At 65.3% G+C, this 21,574-nt stretch overlaps 1 protein-coding gene across 9 annotated transcripts in view; it reads left to right on the forward strand.

Annotated features, from left to right (window-relative positions):
• AGRN (agrin) overlaps positions 1-20,922 on the forward strand; it is a 34,761-nt gene extending 13,839 nt beyond the window's left edge. The window contains exons 1-37 of one of the 9 annotated variants that reach the window (XM_031027144.2): positions 602-1,171; positions 1,777-1,824; positions 6,156-6,371; positions 6,441-6,665; positions 6,754-6,978; positions 7,171-7,377; positions 8,548-8,766; positions 8,842-9,036; positions 9,122-9,322; positions 9,404-9,552; positions 9,632-9,737; positions 10,361-10,477; positions 10,560-10,724; positions 10,907-11,050; positions 11,155-11,279; positions 11,353-11,458; positions 11,539-11,886; positions 11,967-12,104; positions 12,519-12,646; positions 12,796-12,910; positions 12,995-13,114; positions 13,242-13,598; positions 13,873-14,065; positions 14,221-14,436; positions 14,874-15,103; positions 15,190-15,324; positions 15,540-15,636; positions 15,747-15,911; positions 16,031-16,142; positions 16,602-16,718; positions 16,891-17,083; positions 17,174-17,261; positions 17,479-17,502; positions 18,143-18,175; positions 18,421-18,645; positions 19,131-19,234; positions 19,606-20,922. In XM_031027144.2, coding sequence (XP_030883004.2) covers positions 1,024-1,171; positions 1,777-1,824; positions 6,156-6,371; positions 6,441-6,665; positions 6,754-6,978; positions 7,171-7,377; positions 8,548-8,766; positions 8,842-9,036; positions 9,122-9,322; positions 9,404-9,552; positions 9,632-9,737; positions 10,361-10,477; positions 10,560-10,724; positions 10,907-11,050; positions 11,155-11,279; positions 11,353-11,458; positions 11,539-11,886; positions 11,967-12,104; positions 12,519-12,646; positions 12,796-12,910; positions 12,995-13,114; positions 13,242-13,598; positions 13,873-14,065; positions 14,221-14,436; positions 14,874-15,103; positions 15,190-15,324; positions 15,540-15,636; positions 15,747-15,911; positions 16,031-16,142; positions 16,602-16,718; positions 16,891-17,083; positions 17,174-17,261; positions 17,479-17,502; positions 18,143-18,175; positions 18,421-18,645; positions 19,131-19,234; positions 19,606-19,763 — 5,892 coding nt within the window. In that variant the 5' untranslated portion in view covers positions 602-1,023 and the 3' untranslated portion in view covers positions 19,764-20,922. Of the gene's footprint in view, positions 1-601; positions 1,172-1,776; positions 1,825-6,155; positions 6,372-6,440; positions 6,666-6,753; positions 6,979-7,170; positions 7,378-8,547; positions 8,767-8,841; positions 9,037-9,121; positions 9,323-9,403; positions 9,553-9,631; positions 9,738-10,360; positions 10,478-10,559; positions 10,725-10,906; positions 11,051-11,154; positions 11,280-11,352; positions 11,459-11,538; positions 11,887-11,966; positions 12,105-12,518; positions 12,647-12,795; positions 12,911-12,994; positions 13,115-13,241; positions 13,599-13,872; positions 14,066-14,220; positions 14,437-14,873; positions 15,104-15,189; positions 15,325-15,539; positions 15,637-15,746; positions 15,912-16,030; positions 16,143-16,601; positions 16,719-16,890; positions 17,084-17,173; positions 17,262-17,478; positions 17,503-18,142; positions 18,176-18,420; positions 18,646-19,130; positions 19,235-19,605 lie in introns of those variants that run through there. The other 8 variants (XM_081817239.1, XM_081817233.1, XM_081817234.1 and 5 more) reach the window with 8 other exon arrangements.
• The last annotated feature ends 652 nt before the right edge of the window (positions 20,923-21,574 follow it).

Raw genomic sequence — 21,574 nt, forward strand, 5'->3', positions numbered from 1 at the left:
GCCCCATTGCGGGGAATCGGAATGACCCTCCGGCCCTCCGCCGCGGCCGCGGACACACTCAGTCCGGCCCAGCTCCGCCGGGTGGGCGCGGTAGGGGACCCGCCCAGCCCCTGACCCCGCCCCACCCTTTCTCCCTCCGCCCACGCCGTTCCTAGCCCCCCACCCCCCCAGCACCTGCCTCCACTCCCCTCCCTCCCCCCCGCGCCCACCCGCCCCACGACCCCCGTTCCTTTCCCAGCCCCGGCTCCCACCTCATCCCGCGCCCCCACCCCTGCTGCTGCCCTCGTCTGCCCCTGCGTCCCCTTTTGTGCCGCCGCCCTCCCGTCCTCTTCCGCCCGGTCCTCTGCGCCGCGAGCCCCGACTCCCCGCGGACACCGGGGTCCCCGGAGGCGTCTTCCTTTGTCTCTGCTCCCCGCCCTCCTCCCGCGGCGCCCCTCGCCCCTCACTCACCGCCTCAGCCCTGGCGAGGGCGACGCGAGCTGGCGCTGCTCGCCCAGAGGCGGGAGCCGAGGCGCGGCCCTCCGAGGGCCGGCTCTTTCTTCTCTCCCTTCCGACGCGCGCGCGCGCGCTCCTGCTGCTCGCTGCCATCGCCGCTCCCGCCTGTGCTGGGGACTGGAGACCCTCCGCGCCGGCACCCCGCCGCGCCTCCCCTCGGCGCCAGTGCCCCTCGGACCGGCCCCTCCAGGGTAGCCAGGCGGCCGGGAACCGGGGCTCCGGAGCCCCGCGGAGAGCTACTGGCACCTACGGCTACCGGGCTGTGGACACGAGGGGTGGCCGCTGGCTGGCCCGTGGTCTCTCCTCCTCTTCCTTCTGAGAATTCTGCACACCTCCCATTATGAGCCTCGGGGGCTGCGGTGGGGTCCCGGTGCTCTCGGGGCAGTGACTGGCACTGAACTTTGAGAACACAGCTGCTGTCAGCTGCCCTAGGGGTCCCAGAATGGGAGGAGTTGCCCCGAAGAGGCCCAAGGGCACCCCTTGAGGAACCCCCACACCCTGAGAGTGGGGACTGAGGAACCCAGGGCCATGCCTCCGCTACCTCTGGAGAGGGACCCCCGGCAGCAGCGCGGGGTCTCCCTGCTGGTGCGATATTTTATGATCCCCTGCAACGTCTGCCTGATCCTGCTGGCCACTTCCACGCTGGGATTCGCGGTGCTGCTTTTCCTCAACAACTGTACGTGGTTGCAGTCCTGAGCCAGGCTCATCTGACCCTCCTGCTGGCTGAGTTCCCCTGCCTCAGCCACCACGAACTGGGGGACAGGCAGGGTCACATAGAGGCTACCAGCTGAGATGTGGCTCAGATGGGCCACCTGCATCTTCTGGGGACAGGATGGGCCATTCTCTGGATCCCTGGGCCCCTCAAAGCTTATCCTTGGGCTCCTATGGGGCTGACCCTCATCGTGAGCTGCAGAGACAACTTTCTCTGGGAGCTGGGGAGGAATGGAGCAGCTGACTACACCGAAGTGGGGGCTTTGGCAGGGCCTGGGGCTGGGCTCATCTAGGGAATAGGTGGCTGCCCCCACCCTGCCTGACAGGTGTCAGGCCATGACCATACAGCTGGAAGGGCAGAGAGAAGCAAGGGCCTCTGCTTTGACTACCCACAGGCTTTGGCCAATCCTCAGGGCTCAGGGTGGGGCCAAGGAAGGGATGGGGTTGGGCACTGGTATAGGGGGCAGGTGTGGGAGGGCAGAGGTGGCTCCTCCAGACTGGGCAAAGGGACGGGCTATGGAAAGGCCTGCTCAGAGAGGACTAACTTAGATATTTGTGGTTTTTTTCCAGACAAACCTGGGACCCACTTCACACCAGCGCCCCCCACGCCTCCAGATGGTGAGTTGAGCGGGGGGCCTCAGGTGGTGACAGGCTGTACTTGGGAAACCGTGCCTGGAGGGGGCAGTGGCACTCTTGGCCATTCTTGGAGTGTGCACACCAGACATATTGGGTGTATCTGGAGCAGAGAGGAGGCTGGATGACGGAGCCTGGGTCCTTCCTGGGATGTCCACAGTGGTGGACAAGCAGAGGGCCTGTGGGGTCCTTGGGCCTGGGCCTGAACCTGTGTTGGCCATGGGCCATTGCACACAAGCATGGCTCCAACTTCTCTGGGCCTTGGCCTTCTTGGCCGAAAAATTGGGAATAAGTCCTGGGGCCTGCAAGTTGTAAGATGGGTCAGACGATATGTGCGAGCGTGGGGGGTCATGAAGGACCAATGACTGAGGAGGGATTGGAGAGCCTGTCCCTGGACCGAACAGCCTGGGGTTGGCCTTCGTGACCCACTTTGTGCGCTGGGACCTCGCCTCCCTGAGGGGCCTGCTGGTCTGTGGGCCACTGTAATTAAGCTAATGTGATGAGGGAGGGGATGAAGCTGTTAGTGCCACAGGAAAGGGCAGTTTGGGGTTCTCTCCTTGGGCAAGGACAGTGAGAGCTTCCAGCTTTGTGCTCAGTACCTGGGCCCCCTGCTGGGTGGGTACCTGCTCAAGTTCACAGAAGTCACTTATGGAAGGCTATCCATATATGGGATCAAGGCTATAGTGGGCTTGGGGCTGGAGACCAGACTGAGTCTCCCACAGGCTGTGGGCAAGAGGCCTAGGGCTGACTGGATTTAAAGACTGTCCTCAGCCTCCTCTCCTGAAGCCTAAAAGCCTGGAGCATCTCCTTTGCTTTACATACCTACCGGTCTTCCCTGCAGCTGCACATGTGGGCCCCCACACCCGCATTCTGATCGTACTGCACACTGGGGGACAGCTCCATGCCATAGCCGTCATCATCCCTTGAGGCATACACACTGTGTATTTGTGGCCACGGGCAGGGCTTGGGGTATCCATTCCATCCCCCAGCTCAGTCGAGACCAGGAGGGGAGTTAAATATACCCACGCCAGCCGGTGGCTATAAAAACCACTGCTGCCTCCAGCATGGCACATTGTGAGGGGGCCCCTGGGCACGCGGAGAGTAAGACTGTGCAGGGGAGCTGAGTGGCCGGAGAAGGCCTCCTGTAGGAGTCGGAGCTGGGCAAGCGTGGCAGAGCGCGTGGCTCATGGGCATGTGGGTGCTCTCCCTGCATTTATGAGGGGCAGTGTACGTATGATTAAGGGCTGATACAGGTGTGAGACTGGTGGTGCCTGGCACGTGCTGGGCATGTGCTTGCATGCCTGTGAGTGCCTGTGTACTTGTGCATGTTTTATGTCCAGTCAAGAAACTCGTCTTGAGCCTCGGTGATTCCCTAGTCCTGGGGGGAGCGGAGAGCACACATGTAGACAGGCAGTTGTGAAGCGGGCATCAAGACTGTGCATGGGAGCAGCCCTCCCCTGACCTCACAGCCTGAGCGTGGCTCTGGGGAAGGAACCCATTTCAGCCTGGACAGGGGATGAGCACCATGTACTCCAAGCTTCTGCTTTGCCTACGTTGCGTCACCAAATGCTGTAGCTGCCCTGGGAGCCATGAGATCTTCCCCCGCTTTAGAGCCAGGAGGCTGCCCCTTGGGAACTGCCGCTCTGACGGGGGTGCAGGCTCCGCAAAGTGGTAGGAAGTGGAAGGGCTTGGACCTGGACCCACCTGTCTGACTTGGGAGTCAGTGTGGGGGCCTCAGCTTGATGGCCCCCAGAGGCACCCTGGCCTCTCCTCTGCCCTCAGCCACCTTCAGTCCAACAGCTAGTCCCAAGGAACCTGTCCGCAAGATGTTTCTGGTCTCCTGCCCCCAGCCCCTCCCCTTGCAGTCCACCTTCCATACACCTGACCCAGTGCTCCAGGCTCGCTTATCACAGGTTAGCTGTCCATCGTCATCATCACTGTCCTTCCCTAGTTTTTGTCTTGAGGGGGACAAAGCAGAACCCTGGGCTGTGGAGGGAGAGTGCAAGTCTTGGTGGGCAAGGAACATGCTAGTCATCCAGGAGTAGATGTCTTTGTCCGAGGGGTCTGGCTGGACAGAGGTGAGCAGAAGGAGAGTGGCCTGAATCCAAGGGCACAGACACTCTGCCACCAGCCCAGGAGCCTGAGGTGTAATGAGAGAAAGACCAAGTCTTTGGCCGTGGGGTCAGGACTCTGGGAGGGACCTTGGTCAGCAGCTCCAGTTGAAGCCAGATAGAGGAATCAGCTGGATATCAGCAAGTGCCCGTGAATTTGGCCTGGGGGTCCCAGGGGCCTTGGGCAAGGAAGACGAGAAGAAAGTGCTGAGGGGAGAGGAGAGGGGGACAGAGGGAGATGGAGGGAGACAGAAGCACGAAGAGGCCTCACAGTGGACAGGCTTTGAGTTTGGTCTGAGCCGGGACAGAGGGGAGACCAACGTAATGACAGCTCTTGTTCCTGTTATTACTGGGGCAGCTGACACTCCGCCCAGAGCTGCATGCTGGGCACCCTGCAAGCCTCTGCGGGTATTGGCCCACTCAGCCCCACGGTAACCCTGGGAAGTAGGTCCCACCGTCCCCACTCACAGAAAGAGGTACTGCAGCATGATGGGGCGGTAACTTGCCCACGCTCACCGGGCAGGTGAAGGCAGAGCTGGTGGTGGCCTGGCTCTGGGATCTGCAGGAGCAGGGACACAGGGGAGCTAGGGAGGAGGAAGGCAGGAGCCTTGGTGGCAGGCACTTCAGGCTGGGGTGTCCACACCGGCCCCACCCTTGCCTCAGGCCCCTGTGCACTCAACCTGTGTGGGGTGGGGGTAGGGGTGGCCAATCAGACCTGGAGGAGCCTGAGGTGGGTCGTTGCTGTGGCAACAGCTAGCTTCAGCTCCCTTGGGGGCCCTGCCCTCCCCCAGACGGAGGTGCTTTCTCCCTCCTGCCCCACTTCCTGAGCCTGCTGGGAGGCAATGGGGGGAGCCACCCCGCTCTCTCCACCATAACTTATTAATGATAATTAGACCCAATTAAACATGTATTAGATGTAGACAGCTGCAGCCTGTAATGGGCCCACGCGCCTGTGGGTGTGCAGTCCTGGTGGGGGTCCTAAGGAGTCAGCCTGCCTCTCTTCAGGAGCGGCTATCCCTGACAGCTCTGGGTTTAAATGTCTGAGAGCCTTCCGCATTTCTCCAATCCACAGGACTGTGGTCCCTCACCGGTGGGGGTCAGGAGCAGCCACTTCCTTGGGATGTGCTGGGCACGCGGCAGTTTTTAACTGCAGAGTTAGAAACTAAAATGTTTAAAGAGGAAAATGACGGGTCTGCGGAGCCCCTGTGCTCAGCCTCCCAGAGGAGGTCGCTCTTGAGTGTGAGGTGGGGCAGCAGGACTGGGGAGGAGGTGTGGGGAGGTGAGGACATTTACTGAGGTGGGGGCTCCGGAGGATAGGTGGGGAGGTGGAGGCATGTGAGAGCCTGAGGGGCCTCAGAGAGAGATGCCCCATCAGCTTTCACTTGGGGAGACCTGGGAGGGCTGGAGGACCAGGAACGTTCAAGAAGGCCACATCAAGAAAGCCACAGCTGAGGGACCTGGGGGAGATGCAGGAGGTGAGGGGGCCAGGCAGAGAAAAGCCCCAAGAGGCAGGGCCCACATAGAAAAGATGTGGGAAGAAAAGAGGAACATGGGGGGAGGCCTGGGGTTAGGGTGCCGAGGAGGGGCCCAGAGCCAGAGGTGGAGCATGTGACCTGGATCCACGGACCGCCCACCCATCTGCTCTACAACCGTCTGACCTCAGACCAGAGGTGGTGGGGGTGGGGCTGGTGTTGGACCCTGGAGCAGCTCCCAGGAAGGAGCCGGGGCCAGGGCTCTGGGGGCGTAGGTCAGGGGTCGGATGAGGGGCTTTGATTCTGATTTGAGGAGAGGGTGGGCCCCTAAGCAAGGTGGGGCAGATTCCCTGCGATAGAGTTGGCCTGAGGGTTGGTTTCTTGCTCTGTGTGGGGGGCTCATGACTCCCTGGCGCTGGTGCACCGTCTGGGAGACGACCCCCTCCACAGCTGAGCCGCTTCTACCATGAGCAAAAGTGCCGGGGCTGGCGGGGTTTGAGAGGGGGGGAAGGGGCCGGGCCCTGTCCGCATGCGCGGGGGCGTGTGGTCGCGGCCTCGGCGGGCACACGCATGTTCCTGCGAGTGCCCAGCACAGAATGCGTGGCCATGCGCGGCGTGGGTGGAGGTGTCCCCGGGGTTAGTGGACGGACACGGTGCGTGGACAGCCGTGCGGACGCAGGGCCGGGGGGCAAGCGGGCTGGGCCCTGACCCTCCCTTCTCCCGCCCCGCCCAGCATGCCGAGGAATGCTGTGTGGCTTCGGCGCCGTGTGCCAGCCCAGCGCAGAGGGCTCCGGCCGAGCCTCCTGCGTGTGCAAGAAGAGCGCCTGCCCCGCCCTGGTGGCCCCCGTGTGCGGTTCCGACGCCTCCACCTACAGCAGCGAGTGCGAGCTGCGGCGGGCACAGTGTAGCCGGCAGCGCCGCATCCGCCTCCTCAGCCGTGGGCCCTGCGGTGAGTGCGGGCACAGGCGGGCACCCGGAGGCGGGGGGACGGCTTCGTGACCCCAGCCTGCCCCTCCAGGGTCCCGGGACCCCTGCTCCAACGTGACCTGCAGCTTCGGCAGCACCTGTGTGCGCTCGGCAGATGGGCACACGGCCACGTGCCTGTGCCCGGCCACCTGCCAGGGGCCCCCCGACGGCCCCGTGTGCGGCAGCGACGGGGCGGACTACCCCAGCGAGTGCCAGCTCCTGCGCGACGCGTGCGCCCGCCAGGAGAACGTCTCCAAGAAGTTCGACGGCCCTTGTGGTGAGCCGTGCCCCCTGCACGATGCACGGCCTCTGCGTGTGCGTGCCCGCCTGGCCCCGCGCCCTGACCCCTGCCCTCCACCTTCTAGACCCCTGCCAGGGTGCCCGCGGCGACCCGAGCCGTGTCTGCCGCGTGAACCCACGCACGCGGCGCCCCGAGATGCTCCTGCGGCCAGAGAGCTGTCCTCCTCGGCACGCTCCCGTGTGCGGGGATGACGGGGTCACCTACGACAACGACTGCATAATGGGCCGCACGGGCGCTGCCCGCGGCCTCCTCCTCCAGAAAGTGCGCTCTGGCCGGTGCCAGCCTCAAGGTGGGTGGCTCCTGGGGGAGGCCCAGCCCTGCCACGCAGAGTGGGCTCCGGGCCTGCCTGTGCCCACACTGTCCTGCGCTCCTCCCCGGCGCCCGCTCGCCACCCCGTGCGCCCGTGGATGCCCTGTGAGCCCCGAGGTGGGGGCTGGCGGGGCTCCCTGGGCCGTCTGATCTCCTCGCTTCGCCCTCCCAGACCAGTGCGCAGACGTGTGCAGGTTCGGGGCCGTGTGCCTGTCCCGCCGAGGCCGTGCCCGCTGCTCCTGCGACCGCGTCGTCTGTGACGGGGCTTACCGGCCCGTGTGCGCGCTCGACGGGCACACGTATGACAGCGACTGCTGGCGCCAGCGGGCTGAGTGTCAGCAGCAGCGTGCCGTCCCCGCCAAGCACCAGGGCCCGTGTGGTGAGCACCGGGGGGCGGTGGGCCGCCCGTGCCGGCCGCGGGCCGGCCCTGCGTCGCTCCCTGCTGCCTGTTATCACTTACCATCTCCATCCTGACTCATGCTTCTCCTGGGGCCCTGGGGAGGCCGCAGGGCTGCTGTGCCTCCGCAGGCTCTGGGGCAGTGGGTTCTGTCAGGGGGTGCCTGCAGCCCCCGGGGGCCTGGCAGAGACGGGGGTCCTTGTGCAGGCTCCCCGGTGCCCGCGTGAGGCCGTCTTGCCCCGTCAGCCTCCAGGCCCCTGGGCCCCCCACTCTGGGGACGCCAGGGCCCCCACAGAGGCAAAGTCTCAGTCAGGCTCAGTGTGGGGATGGGGCGTGCAGTGGCCCTGCCAGCCCCCCACTGTGTGTCCGTCCGTCGGTCGTCTGTCCGTCCTTCCACCTCTCTCTCCGCGTCTGTATTTTCTCCTCTGTCCTTCCTTCCCTCTCTGCTCCGCCTCTTGTGTCTTCCAGCCTGACCTGCTGGCAGGATGAGGTACCGCGCCTGCCGCCAGGAGCCCACGGCCCGAGGTCTGCCCCCAGCTCAGCGGGGGGGTTGGCTCGCTGCTGCCTGGCCTTGCGGTCCTCAGAGCAAGTGGACAGACACCTCCTCCCCTTGGTGGCCCTGGGTGTGACCGCGGGCCACGACTCCTCCCCTACACGTTCGGGTGTGCCAGGGCTGCTGGTGGCCAGTGGTCAGTGGCCCGGGTGGCTGCAGAAGCCTGGCCCTCCCGCAGCCCACTGTGGGCAGCCGGGAAGTTCCTGTGTCGTGGGGGCAGCCCCTGCCCGCACTCAGGCAGGGGGCTGAGGCTGCTGGGGTCTGTGTCCCTGTCTGCGTCCGTCGTGTGTCCGTCCCTTTCTCTGCTGTGTCCTGAGCATTCGGCTCTTCTCCCCGTCCACTTTCCCTCTGCTGCCCCCACCCTGGGAGAGGGTCTGCTGCTCTTCTCCCCGTCCACTTTCCCTCTGCTGCCCCCACCCTGGGAGAGGGTCTGCTGCTCTTCTCCCCGTCCACTTTCCCTCTGCTGCCCCCACCCTGGGAGAGGGTCTGCTGCTCTTCTCCCCGTCCACTTTCCCTCTGCTGCCCCCACCCTGGGAGAGGGTCTGCTGCGTGGCCTGGGGGAGCAGGAAGAGCCCCCTGAGTGCCCTTGTTCTCCCCAGACCAGCCCCCGTCCCCGTGCCTTGGGGTGCAGTGCCCGTTTGGGGCGTCGTGTGCTGTGAAGAATGGGGAAGCGGGGTGCGTGTGCCTGCAGGCGTGTCCGGGCGTCTACGACCCTGTGTGTGGCAGCGATGGCGTCACGTACGGCAGCGCGTGCGAGCTGGAGGCCACGGCCTGCGCCCTCGGACGGGAGATCCGGGTGGCCCGCAGAGGACCCTGTGGTCAGTGGTGGGCGGGCGAGTCTTGCCGGGGGGTGGCGAGCCCCGACCGCCATGCTGATGGGGCCTCTTCCTCAGACCGCTGCGGGCAGTGCCGCTTTGGAGCTCTGTGTGAGGCCGAGAGTGGGCGCTGCGTGTGCCCCTCCGAGTGCGTGGCCTCGGCTCAGCCCGTGTGCGGTTCGGACGGGCACACGTACGCCAGCGAGTGTGAGCTGCACGTCCACGCCTGCACGCAGCAGACCAGCCTGCACGTGGTCTCAGCCGGGCACTGCCGTGAGTGGGGCTGTGGGGCGGGCAGGTGGGGCCCCGCGCCGCCCGGCTGGGGCTGCCCTGATCCCCGCCTGGCTCTGCCCCCCAGAGGCCTGCGGGGACGCGGTGTGCGCCTTCGGGGCGGTGTGCTCGGCCGGGCGGTGTGTGTGTCCCCGGTGCGAGCGGCCCCCACCCGGCCCCGTGTGCGGCAGCGACGGTGTGACCTACGACAGCGCCTGTCACCTCCGGGAGGCAGCCTGCCGGCAGCAGATGCACATCCAGGAGGCCCGGGCGGGGCCCTGTGAGCAGGGTAGGCTTGGGCGGCTGGCCTGGGCTGCTGCGCGCCGGCCTCGGACAGGACGCCGCGGGTGACCCAGCCCCCTCCCCTCAGCTGAGTGCGGCTCTGGGGGCTCCGGCTCTGGAGAGGACGGTGAGTGTGAGCAGGAGCTGTGCCGGCAGCGAGGCGGTGTCTGGGACGAGGACTCGGAGGACGGGCCATGCGTCTGCGACTTCAGCTGCCACGGCGTCCCCCGGGGCCCGGTGAGCCCCCACCTCCCCCCGGCTCTGGGTGGGCGGCGAGGAAGTGGCTGTGGCCACCCACACTGACCCCGCCCTCCAGGTGTGTGGCTCGGACGGGGTCACCTACGGCACCGAGTGTGAGCTGAAGAAGGCCAGGTGTGAGTCGCAGCGAGAGCTGTTCGTCACAGCTCAGGGAGCCTGCCGCGGTGAGCGGGCCTTGTGCCTGCGCGCGTCTCTCCTTCTCGGGGGTCCGTGTGTGCCGTGGGGGCAGGGAGCACGTGGGGTTCGAGGGGCACGGTGCGTGTTCGCGCGGCTGCAAGCTGTGGGAACGAGTGCCTCCAAGCAGCAGGGGTGCGTGAAGCACCAGCCTGCGGTGCACCGGCGAGGCCTCCCCTCTGGACACCCTTTCTTCGGGGGGACCGGGGTGGCGGTCCAGCAGATACGCTGCATTTACCAGACTTCCACGTGTGCGTGGGTGCTCGTGTGGGTACGTGGACCTGGGGGTGTGTTTGATGTGTGCGGTTGGGGAGGAACGTGGGTAGATGTGTCTACGTGTGTGTTTTGTATGTGTGTGGGCCAGCTTGTAAGAACATACCAACCAAGCACGCTTGGTCCTGGCCGTATGTGTACGTACGCGGCGGCGTGTTCGCGATCTTTGGGGGTCCGGCATGTTTCGGCACTACATGACAGATGTGCTTTTGTAAGCGGTGTGGGGTCCTCACCTGTGACCCAAGCTCCAGGTACCAGGGCCCGACAGCCAGGGGAGGTTGTGGTGGAGTGGCCAGGCCCAAGGTGGGCATGTGGCACTGCGTGTCGCCCCTCCCTGCAGGCCCCACCTTGGCCCCGCTGCCACCCGCAGCCCCCCCGCACTGCACCCAGACCCCCTACGGCTGCTGCCAGGACAACATCACTGCGGCCCGCGGTGTGGGCCTGGCCGGCTGCCCCAGTGAGTACTCACGCCCAGCCCCAGCCCGCAGCCCGCTGGGGCCGTGTGGCTGCCGTGACCCTACCCCGCCCTGGCCTTGCAGGCTCCTGCCATTGCAACCCGCATGGGTCCTACAGTGGTACCTGTGACCCAGCCACGGGTCAGTGCTCCTGCCGCCCGGGCGTCGGGGGCCTCAAGTGTGACCGCTGTGAGCCTGGCTTCTGGAACTTCCGTGGCATTGTCACTGATGGCCGGAGCGGCTGCACCCGTGAGTGACAGGGGCCATGGTCAGTCCCCAGCCGAGCACTCGCACCTGTCCGTCTTGTCACCTGCTCCTTGTCTCACCTGCTCAGACCCTGGCCTGACCCACACCAGGCAGGAACTGGGCCGGGCCCTGGAGCCCGTGGGGAGGCCAGGCGCAGAGCTCAGGTTCTTCCCCCTGCCTCCCAGCCTGCAGCTGTGACCCCCGGGGCGCGGTGCGGGACGACTGTGAGCAGATGACCGGGCTGTGCTCATGTAAGCCCGGGGTGGCCGGGCCCAAGTGCGGGCAGTGTCCTGAAGGCCACGCCCTGGGCCCCGGAGGCTGTGAAACAGGTGAGAGCCAAGCCTGGCGCTGACCTTGGCTCCCCGTGCCAGGAGTGGGGCCGTCATAGGGGTGAGGCCTCTGGAGCCAGCAGGGTCTGCCATGTCTGCCCCAGATTCCTTGGCGCCTGAGACGTGTGCTGAGATGCGCTGTGAGTTTGGGGCGTCCTGTGTGGAGGAGGCTGGCTCCGCACACTGTGTGTGCCCAACATCCACCTGTCCGGAGGCCAATGCTACCAAGGTGAGGGCTGGGGCATGTGGAGGGCGGTGGGGTGGGGAGGGGCCTCCCCCCAGCAACCTTGCCCTGTGCCCAGGTCTGTGGGTCGGACGGAGTGACCTACGGCAACGAGTGCCAGCTGAGGACCATCGCCTGCCGCCAGGGCTTGCACATCTCCATCCAGAGCCTTGGCCCGTGCCGGGGTAAGGCCCCACCCACCGCCTGAGAGCTGACCGAGAGGGCCTGACTCTGGGCTGACTGCCTGACCTGGCCCTCCACTCAGACTCTGTTCCTCCTGCAGAGGCTGCTGGTCCTGGTGCACCCCCAACACCTGGACCCGTGGCCACGTCAGGGCTCAACGTGAGCAAGGCGCTGCCATCCCCCCCCGGCGCCCTGCCCCGGGCTCCCAGCAGTACCCCTCCCAGCCAGCCCACGCCTCGACCCTCACCGGGGCCGTGGACCCCTGCCGGCATCCCCAGGACGACCCCGAGGCCCGTGCTGACCATGCCCCCCACGGCCGCTGCCACGGCTAGCCTCGCCACGTCGGCCTTTGGCGAATCTGGCAGTGCTGACGGGAGCGGTGATGAGGGACTGAGCGGTGACCTGGAGGCCAGTGGGACTGGCTCAGGGGGTGAGCATGGGCTCAGGGATGTGCGGGACGGGGCCCAGGGAGGCTACCTCTCGGGCCAGGCTTAGACTGCACCTCCCCAGGACTCGAGCCCCCTGACGGTGGCGGTGCTGCGACCCCTGGGCCACCCGTGGAGAGGGCTTCTTGCTACAACGCACCTTTGGGCTGCTGCTCAGACGGCAAGACGCCCTCGCTGGACACAGAGGGTTCCAACTGTCCTGGTGAGTGGGTAGCCGGTGGCTGGGGTGGCACGTGAACCGTGGCCTGGACACGCCAGGAACGCTGTCTGCCCTCCCAGGCAGGAGGCCTGCCCGGCAGGTGGGCACTCAGGGCTTACGGTTTTCTGATTTTGGCACACGCACGTGCGTGGTCTTGGGCATTCAGCATGGGCATGCACACGTGTGGGTGCCCAGGCCCTGCAGCTAACTTGTCTTTCCTGTTGCAAGCCGGCCTGGAGCTCTGCTCCAAGACGTCTGGTAACTGATACCGGCCCCACCCCAAGACCCCACTAACCTCATGACCATCTGACTAACCTGCCCTGCACCCCGTGTGGCTTGCTGCTGGGGTCTGTGCCTGTGGCCCACCCAGAGGCCAGGCAGGTGCCGGGCAGGGCCTCACTGCCCCCTCCCCCACAGCCACCAAGGCGTTCCAGGGTGTGCTGGAGCTTGAGGGGGTCGAGGGGCAAGAGCTGTTCTACACACCGGAGATGGCCGACCCCAAGTCAGAGCTTTTTGGGGAGACCGCTAGGAGCATCGAGAGCACAGTACGTGCAGGGCCCACAGGGCAGGGGTGCGGCCCTGCCCAGCCACTGGCTTCCCCCCCCAGGACAGGCCCAGAGAGGCGCTGGAGAGGGAGGGCCTGACAGCCTGGCCTGGGCAGCTCCGCAGAGCCCTCACCACTGCCCACCCACAGCTGGATGACCTCTTCCGGAACTCAGATGTTAAGAAGGACTTCCGAAGTGTCCGCCTGCGGGACTTGGGGCCTGGCAGCTCAGTCCGAGCCATTGTGGACGTGCACTTCGACCCTGGTGAGTCCCCTACCCCCGGCCCTCCCAGGAGGTGGTAGGCGTCTGTGCGGGGCTCCCCCATGCTCCGTGTCCCCTCCTTCTCAGCCACAACCTTTAGGGCGTCTGATGTGGGCCAGGCCCTGCTCCGGCAGATACAGGCGTCCCGACGCCGGTCCCTGGGGGTACGGCGGCCCCTGCAGGAGCACGTACGCTTTATGGACTTTGGTGAGTGCCCAGTCTGGCCAAGGGCTGCAGCTAGCCTGCCCTCCCCCGCTACCCACAGGACCCCTGCCCCGGCTGGCCCTCGCTGTGCTCTGCTTTCTGTGGGTCCTGACTGTCTCTCTACCCTCAGACTGGTTTCCCGCGTTCTTCCTGGGAGCCACCACAGGAGCTGCACCTGCTGCAGCCACGGCCAGAGCGACCACTATGGCCCACGTGCCTTCTGCTGTGACCCAGCGGGCCCTCCACCCCAGCCACACAAGCCGGCCTGTTGGCAGGACCACGGCCCTGCCCACCACACGCCAGCCCCCCACCACTGCCCCCCGTCGCGTGCCTGGACGCCGGCCCTTGCCCTCAGGCCCCCAGCAGCCGCCAAAGCCCTGTGACTCCCAGCCCTGCCTCCACGGGGGAACCTGCCAGGACCAGGACTCGGCTGGAGGCTTCACCTGCAGCTGCCCAGTGGGCAGGAGGGGTGCCGTCTGCGAGAAGGGTAAAGGTCATCCATGCCGGAGAGAGGCGGGGAGGCAGATGGACGGGAGGGGGCAAGGGTCGGGGCCAGGCCAGGCCAAGCCACGGTGGAGAGCTGGGGACTAGGCAGAGGGGGCCCAGGTTGGGGTGAGGGGCACGTTGGATTCCCTGCCCCAGAGCTGGGGCCAGGGCCAGCTTGGGGATTCAGGGCTGGGGCTTTCAGGCTGGAGGAGAACCCCGAGCGGGGCCGGGCTCCTCCGTGCCCCTCCAGCGGGTCCCTCCCTGTCTCCCTGCAGCACTGCACCCCTCTGTGCCAGCCTTCGGGGGCCACTCCTTCCTGGCCTTCCCCACCCTCCGTGCCTACCACACACTGCGCCTGGCACTGGAGTTCCGGGCGCTAGAGCCCCAGGGACTCCTACTCTATAACGGCAATGCCCAGGGCAAGGACTTCCTGGCACTGACTCTGCTGGGGGGCCGTGTGCAGCTCCGGTGAGTGGCCAGGGCGGGCCAGGCGGAGGGGGCTGTGGGGTAGGGGGCGGTCAGGAATGGGGCCAAGGCGGGTGAGGGGTGAGGGCGGGAGGCTGAGGTTGGGTGGTGGTCCTGGGCCCCTCCGGCTGTCCTGAGGGCCTGCTCCCATCCCCCAGGTTTGACACCGGCTCAGGGCCCGCAGTGCTGACCAGCTCGGTGCCCATAGAGCCCGGCCGCTGGTACCGCTTGGAGCTGTCTCGGCATTGGCGCCGGGGCTCGCTCTCAGTGGACGGGGAGACCCCTGTTCTGGGCCATAGCCCCAGCGGGACTGATGGTCTCAACCTGGACACAGACCTCTTTGTGGGCGGCGTCCCGGCGGACCAGGCTGCCGTGTGAGCACCAAGGAGGGTGGGGCACCCCAGACCCTGGGCCCCTGACCTTGGTCCTGACCCCTGACTCTTGTGGGCGGCATCCAGGAGGCCCAAGCGACTTCTGAATCGCAGAGTGGGTGCAAGGATGAGTGTGGATGATGGCAGTGACCCTGATTTGATCCCGATCCTGATTCTGTCTCCTGGGTGGCATCCCTCAGCCCCAGGCTGCCGTGTTACCACCAAGGAGGGGCTGGGCTGGCCCTGACCTTCAGTCCTGAGCCTTGACCCTCAACCCACTTCTTGGTTCTGTCCTGTTTGTGGGACTGGCCATCCTGGGAGCACCAAAAGTGGGGAGCAGCCCTGATCCTGGCTGGTTGGGGGGTGCAGTGTTAGAGCTGGCTGTGAGAGGGGGCCTGTGGTTTCTGGCCTCTGGTGCCTGACCCTCCTCCTGGTGGCAGGGTGCTCGAAAGGACCTCCATTCGTGTTGGCCTCAGGGGCTGCATCCGCCTGCTGGACGTCAATAATCAGCGGTTGGAGCTCAGCAGCTGGCAGGGGGCTGTAACCCGAAGCTCCGGTGTGGGCGAGTGCGGGGACCACCCCTGCCTGCCCAACCCCTGCCTCGGCGGGGCCCCGTGCCAGGCCCTGGAGGCTGGCATGTTCCACTGTCAGTGCCCACCTGGCCGCTTTGGTGAGGGTGGAGCCTGGGCTGGGCGCAGGGGTGGGGGGCATGCCTGTGTGTCTGTGGGCATGGGACCCCATCGTGTCTCCTTCCAGGTCCAACCTGTAGCGTTGACAAGAACCCCTGTGAGCCCAACCCCTGCCATGGGGCAGCCCCCTGCCGCGTGTTGCCTGAGGGGGAGGCCAAGTGCGAATGCCCCCAGGGACGGGGGGGCACCATCTGCCAGACAGGTGGGGGCATTGGGCTGTCAGTACAGGGAGGAGGGTGGGGATGAGGAAGTCGGGGTTAAGCATTAGGGTGTGGGTTCTGGTTGGGGTTAGGATCGGGGTTCAGGCTAGCGTTAGGGCTTGAGTTCAGCCTGGGGCTGGCAGGTCAGTGGAGTTACAGGGAACCCCAGGGGTCAGGGCCCGGCCCTCCCATGTGACTGCTGTCTTGTCCTCCACAGTCTCTGAGCGGGATCATTCCCAGCCCTTCCTGGCTGACTTCAGCGGCTTCTCCTACCTGGAGCTGAAAGGCTTGCACACCTTTGAGCGGGACCTAGGGTCAGTAGGACAGAGGCGGGGGATGAGAGGAAGCATCCCCCCAACCCCTGTCCAGCCTCTGGGGTAAGGGGCCATTGAGAGGCCCCCATCTGACCGCACCGGACCCCCAGGGAGAAGATGGTGCTGGAGGTGGTGTTCTTGGCACGTGGCCCCAACGGCCTGCTCCTCTTCAACGGGCAGAAGACAGACGGCAAGGGGGACTTCGTGTCCCTGGCCTTGCGTGACCGCTTCCTGGAGTTCCGCTACGACCTGGGCAAGGGGGCGGCGGTCATCAGGTGCGCCCTCACCTGTGGGCATGGGGTGGGGCTGGGGGCACTTGGCTGTGTCACCCAGGCTCCTGGGTGGGCACTCTGGCAGGGCCCAGAACCTGCTCATGGCACCCCCTGCTCGCCAGGAGCAAGGAGCCAGTGGCCCTGGACACCTGGACCAGGGTCTTACTGGAGCGCAACGGTCGCAAGGGCGCCATGCGGGTCAGTGACGGGCCGCGCGTGCTGGGGGAGTCCCCGGTGAGTGTCCCCAAGGCCGTGGGCCTCCCACCAACTCCCCTGCCTCCTTCCTCCTCCCTCTCCTCCTGGGAGGCACGGCAGCCCCCACCCCACAGCTGGCTCTCACTGAACTGTTTTCTCCCCCGTCTGTCCTGTGCCTCTGTCTGTCTGTCTGCTCTCTGCCCCCACTGCTCTCTGGCCCTTGCTCTGCAACCCCCACCCTGCTCTTCGGACGTCAGAAATCCCGCAAGGTACCGGTCTCTGCTCTCATTCTACTCATTCATCTTCTAGAGTAGCTCCTGCCCCCACTAAGTCTCCACATTGGCCACGTTTGTGTGATTAACTCTGCCTCCTAGATAGGCTGGTGGGCGAGGGGGTGGGCCCCTGCGGGCCAGTGGGGCCGCTGATCTGGGGCCCAGCGTCCTTGTCTCTGCTCAGTGAGCAGGCTCCACAGCCCCCTCACCCGGCCTCTCCCCCCAGGTGCCACACACTGTCCTCAATCTGAAGGAGCCGCTGTATGTGGGAGGGGCCCCTGACTTCAGCAAGCTGGCCCGGGCAGCCGCAGTGTCCTCCGGCTTCGATGGCGTCATCCAGCGGGTACCTGGGGCAGGGGTGGGGCCCATCCCAGCCAGGGGCTCTCTGCAGTGTCAGGGGTGGTAGAGTCTCAAGGGAGGGCCCATCCCAGAGGGGCCTCTGTCCTGGGGTGGGGGCTACTGTGGTAGGGAGGACAGCAGGCCAGACAAAGGTTCTCTACCTCTTATGCCCCCAGGTCTCCTTGAAAGGCCAGGAGCTGCTGACCCAGGAGCACGTGGTTCGGTCCGTGGATGTCTCGTCTTTTGCCCACCACCCTTGTACCCAGGCCTCAGGCCACCCGTGCCTCAATGGGGCCTCCTGCCTCCCTCGGGAGGCCTCCTACGAGTGCCTGTGTCCCGGGGGCTTCTCCGGGCTTCACTGCGAGAAGGGTAAGAAGGGTGAGCGGTGCCTGGCACCTGGCTGAGGCTGGCTGGGCTGGAGCCCCACCCGAGGCAGCCCTCACCCCCACTATCTCTCAGGGCTGATTGAGAAGTCAGCAGGGGATGTGGACGCCCTGGCCTTTGACGGACAAACCTACATCGAATACCTCAATGCTGTGACTGAGAGGTAACATGCCACCTGGGAGTTGGGCGCCCCCTCCGCCCTCTACCGTCTGTCTGGCCCTATCTGTGCATGCTGTGCAGGGTAAGACGCCGGACCCTCCACACCCACCCTCTGCTTTGTGGCCGGGAGGGGAAGGCCCAGGGTCCACCCAGCTCGGCCCGGCCCACCACCCGCCTCCACCCTCCTTCCTTCTCACCACCTCTGTCTCTTTGTTTCCAAGCGAACTGACCAATGAGATCCCAGCGTAAGTAGCACCTCGGCCCCCACCCCCACCTTCACTCTCCGCCATTCCCAGCTCCTCATCCACGGCAGCACATCCCGAGCCTCACCCCACCCCCACGGAGGGTGAAACTTTCCACCCCGGTGGAGGAGAGTGGGCTTAGGGGTTTGTCTGTGCGCTGTGAGGCTTAGTTTCCTAGCTTGGGAGCGGGGAGCCGTCACCCCATGCCCCCCGGAGCCCCTGCCTCGACACGAGGCACCAGCATTGCGTGTGTGCATGTGGGCAGGCGTGCATTAGAGTGCGGGCGTGTCTGAGCGTGTGGATGCACGTGCGTCTGTGTGCGTGCACATGTATGTCATGTGCGTGCGTGTGTACCCACATGCACACGTGTGTTCAGACATCCAGGGGCCTCTCCCAGGCAGGCGAGCCCTCAGCTTCGCCTCTCGATCTCTTCACTTGGCCCGGGTCATGCCCACCGGCCCTGTGGATACACACATGTCGTGCCCCGGGGTCCTGTGTATCTTCTGTGGGTGCTTGCTCTCTCACTCTCCATTGCTGGAAAGGGGACGTGGGGAAGGGCTGCCGGGTACCCCCACCCTCCGACCCTACACTACAGCCTGTCTGTCCCCTGCTCACCTGCTTCCCCTCTCTTCCGGCTTCTAAGTCCTGATGCTCCGGATTCCGGGGCCCTTCCCAGGTGAGCAGTGGCACCCAACCCCCGCTGTCTGTCTGCTTCATTCGTCCGCCCGTGTGTCCGCCGTCTGGTCCCACCTCCTGCCATCCATCTCTCGGCCTATGTGTCCCATGTGGGTGTCCACCCACCTGCCCATCCAGTCTCCCCGGGTCTCATCACAGCTGCCGTCATGGCCCTTGCCCTCCCACCACCCGCACGCCGTCCCTGGCTGCCCTCCTGGAGGCCCTGACCGGCTCTCTACCCCGCAGTGAGAAGGCCCTGCAGGGCAACCACTTTGAGCTGAGTCTGCGCACGGAGGCCACCCAGGGGCTGGTGCTGTGGAGTGGCAAGGCCACGGAGCGGGCGGACTACCTCGCGCTGGCCATCGTGGATGGGCGCCTGCAGCTGACCTACGACTTGGGCTCCCAGCCCGTGGTGCTACACTCCACCGTGCCGGTCAACACCAACCGCTGGTTGCGGGTCAGGGCACATAGGTCAGTGGGGAGCCCAGGGCACACCAAGAATAGCGGCGGGTGGTGCCTGGACTTGCCCAGCCAGGGCGTGCCCGGTCACTTGTAGCTAGGGCCCAGGTTTGAGGTGGGGGCAGGGCGAAGTGCCCGACTCGAGGCCACTGCCAGTGATGGGGGAGGGACAAGAGGACAAAGGAGAAGCAGTTATGGCCAGGGGCTTCCTGATCTGAAAAGGGAGTCCTTGCTCTGCCCGCACGCTGTTTGGAGACCTGTCCATGGCGTCTGAGCCTGGTCACCCCCTACAGCAAAGTTTAACCCACGTGAGTTCCCCCTGCCCTAGCCACCGGGTGCTCTCCTGGGCATCAGTGCCACCTCATTCTGGCCCCCAGGCGTGATGGTGGTGGGCCCCAGGGTGGGACTTCTGGGAGGGATGTGGGGCTCAGGATCTGGGGGTGGCAGCGGTGCCTCTGGAACCACCTGATGATGGCCTCATCCCACCCCACCCCCAGGGAACAGAGGGAAGGTTCCCTTCAGGTGGGCAACGAGGCCCCTGTGACTGGCTCTTCCCCACTGGGTGCCACACAGCTAGACACAGACGGAGCCCTATGGCTGGGTGAGTGTTTGGGGGAAGGCCAGGGGAGGGGTACCCAAGGGTCTCAGAATCTCTGGGGGACAGACCCTGTCCCCTGGGGCTGCAAACTGGGAGTGCCACCTGAGTCACCCCGTCCAGGACAGCAGCCCAGCTGGCCAGGGTAGGGCCCTGTCCCCTCCTGTCTTAGGCCCCGCTCTTCCCTGGGCGACTGTGGGGCCAGGGGGCCGGAGCATGTCTCCTGGTCACGTGGTCTCCCCCTCCCCCCAGGGCACTGACAGGCTTCAGGTAACTCACTTGGTCTCTCAAGTACCTGTGGGTCTCTCTGCTGGCTAGTGCCCCAGATTGCCCATCCCTGAGTCACAGCCGGTGGCCTTCCTTCTGTCTTCCTGCAGGTGGCCTGGAGAAGCTGCCCACGGGCCAGGCCCTGCCCAAGGCCTACAGCACAGGCTTTGTGGGCTGCCTGCGGGACGTGGTGGTGGGTCAGCGCCCGCTGCACCTGCTGGAGGACGCTGTCACCAAGCCGGAGCTTCGGCCCTGCGCCACCCCATGAGACACACCACAGCCCACCACCCACCCTGTTGTCATTATTTTCTATTTTCGTAAACTCATGGCTTTTTTGATATGGTTTTCTTGCCTGTGTGTTGGCCAGAGGGACTGCTGGACCAGCCTCCCTACCGTCCAAGCAGACAAGCTACAGAGACAAACTCTGTGTCACGGGACTTGCAGGGGGAGATGACGCGGGCAGCATGGAGGGCTTGACTCCAGCGGCAGCCTCAGGATGTGTCCCTATGCCTTGGGCCACTGTGTCTCGGCCCCTCGTGCTGTGCCTCCCCCGTGTGTCCACCCGTGCTGGGCCTGTGTCCCCAGAGCAGGAAGGCACTGCTGGGGCTTGAGGGGGCCCTTCCTCCATGCAAGCCCTCAGGGGCCTTTCTGGGTTCCCACTTGAGCTGCTCCTCCTCCCTGGGTGTGCTGTAGGCCAGGGCTAGCCTCGAGCCCAGACTGGCCCCTCCCAGGCCTCCTGTGCCAATGTGGTGACTTCACAGCAACGTTACTGTCGGGGCTCTACTGTACCCCTCCCTTCAACCGTGTCCACCAGTCCCAGAGCGCTGGAGAACAGAGGCCAGGCCCAGGCCCGGTCAGGGCACCTTGGCCCTTCGCTAGCCCTGCCTGTCTACCCAGCCACCCTGGACATAGCTGTGCCCCCCCTTGATACCCCAGCTCTCATTAGCAGTCCCAAGAGGGAGCAGGGCTGCTGTGGGATGCGGTGGATGCCCACTGCCTCCTTGCTTGGGTAGCTGGCACCCCCTCTCAAGGATGGATGTCTGACCACCAACCTTTCTGCATTGATTTTAGTTGATACCTGGGGTGACAGGGCCATCATCCCTCCTGTCCTGGCCCAAGGGCAGCTGAGCACACCATACAGCAAACTCTCTCTCTGGTTCTGGTGTGAGGGGTGTCATTGTCCAAGACCAAGGCCAAGGGGTGGGTGTAGAGGCAGCAGAGAAAACTGCAATATTACACCCCATCCCACCTGCCCCCCCCACACACCCTGCCCTCCTGTGGGGATGGCAGCCCTAACCCTCCCACAGCTGGGAATGGGCCATTGAGCCCAAAGGCTGGAGGGAACCCCGTATGTCATGTTACTAACTCCAGTCTGTGTCTGTGTCTGTGTCAATCACCGTGAAATAAAGTCTGAACACTTTAAAAGAGGTGCTGGCATCCGTCTACACCAGACACCATCCCCGAGCCCTGCCTGGCCCAGGGACCACCCACCTTGCTGGCTCCTCTCCTGTGGCTTCTTGCTCAAGTTTGTGATACAGCAGAGGCTTTAAGCTCCCTTAGGAAGCTCTGGATGGAGAAAAGGGCCTTGCACTGGGGGGTAGGGCTGCTTTTTTGCAGAGTGCACACTGTTATGCACTGGGGGAGGGCCCGTGGAGGCGGCACACCAGGTGGCCTTGCAGGTGACTGGTCTTGCCGGCAGCAACTCCCATGAGTGCATGTGCATGTGTGTGTTTGCACACGTGTCTTCTACATCAGTATGTGAGCACAGGATGGGAAAGGGGGCTGTGAGGAGAGTGGGAAGATTGTAGTAAGGGCAGGGGGTTTGGGGGCAGGGTAGGTGGGGGTAGGAGGGCCTGGGGGTGCAGCCAGGGTGAGTGGGGCGGGCAGCCTTTTTCATTGGCCCAGGTAGGAGGGCGACTGTTGGCTCTGCTGGGAGACCAGCAGCAGGAAGCCCTGAGATGGGCTGGCCCCGAGGAGCTGTGACCGACCAGCCCCACAGCAGCTGTGAGCCTCTAACAAGGAACAGGGGAAGAAGGGAGAGTGGGTGGCCTCCTCCCTGGAACTCCTGACTTTTATAAA

Source organism: Leptonychotes weddellii, chromosome 4, assembly GCF_054177405.1.
Source record: "Leptonychotes weddellii isolate Sample4059 chromosome 4, ASM5417740v2, whole genome shotgun sequence".
NCBI classification, from domain to species: Eukaryota; Metazoa; Chordata; class Mammalia; order Carnivora; family Phocidae; genus Leptonychotes; species Leptonychotes weddellii.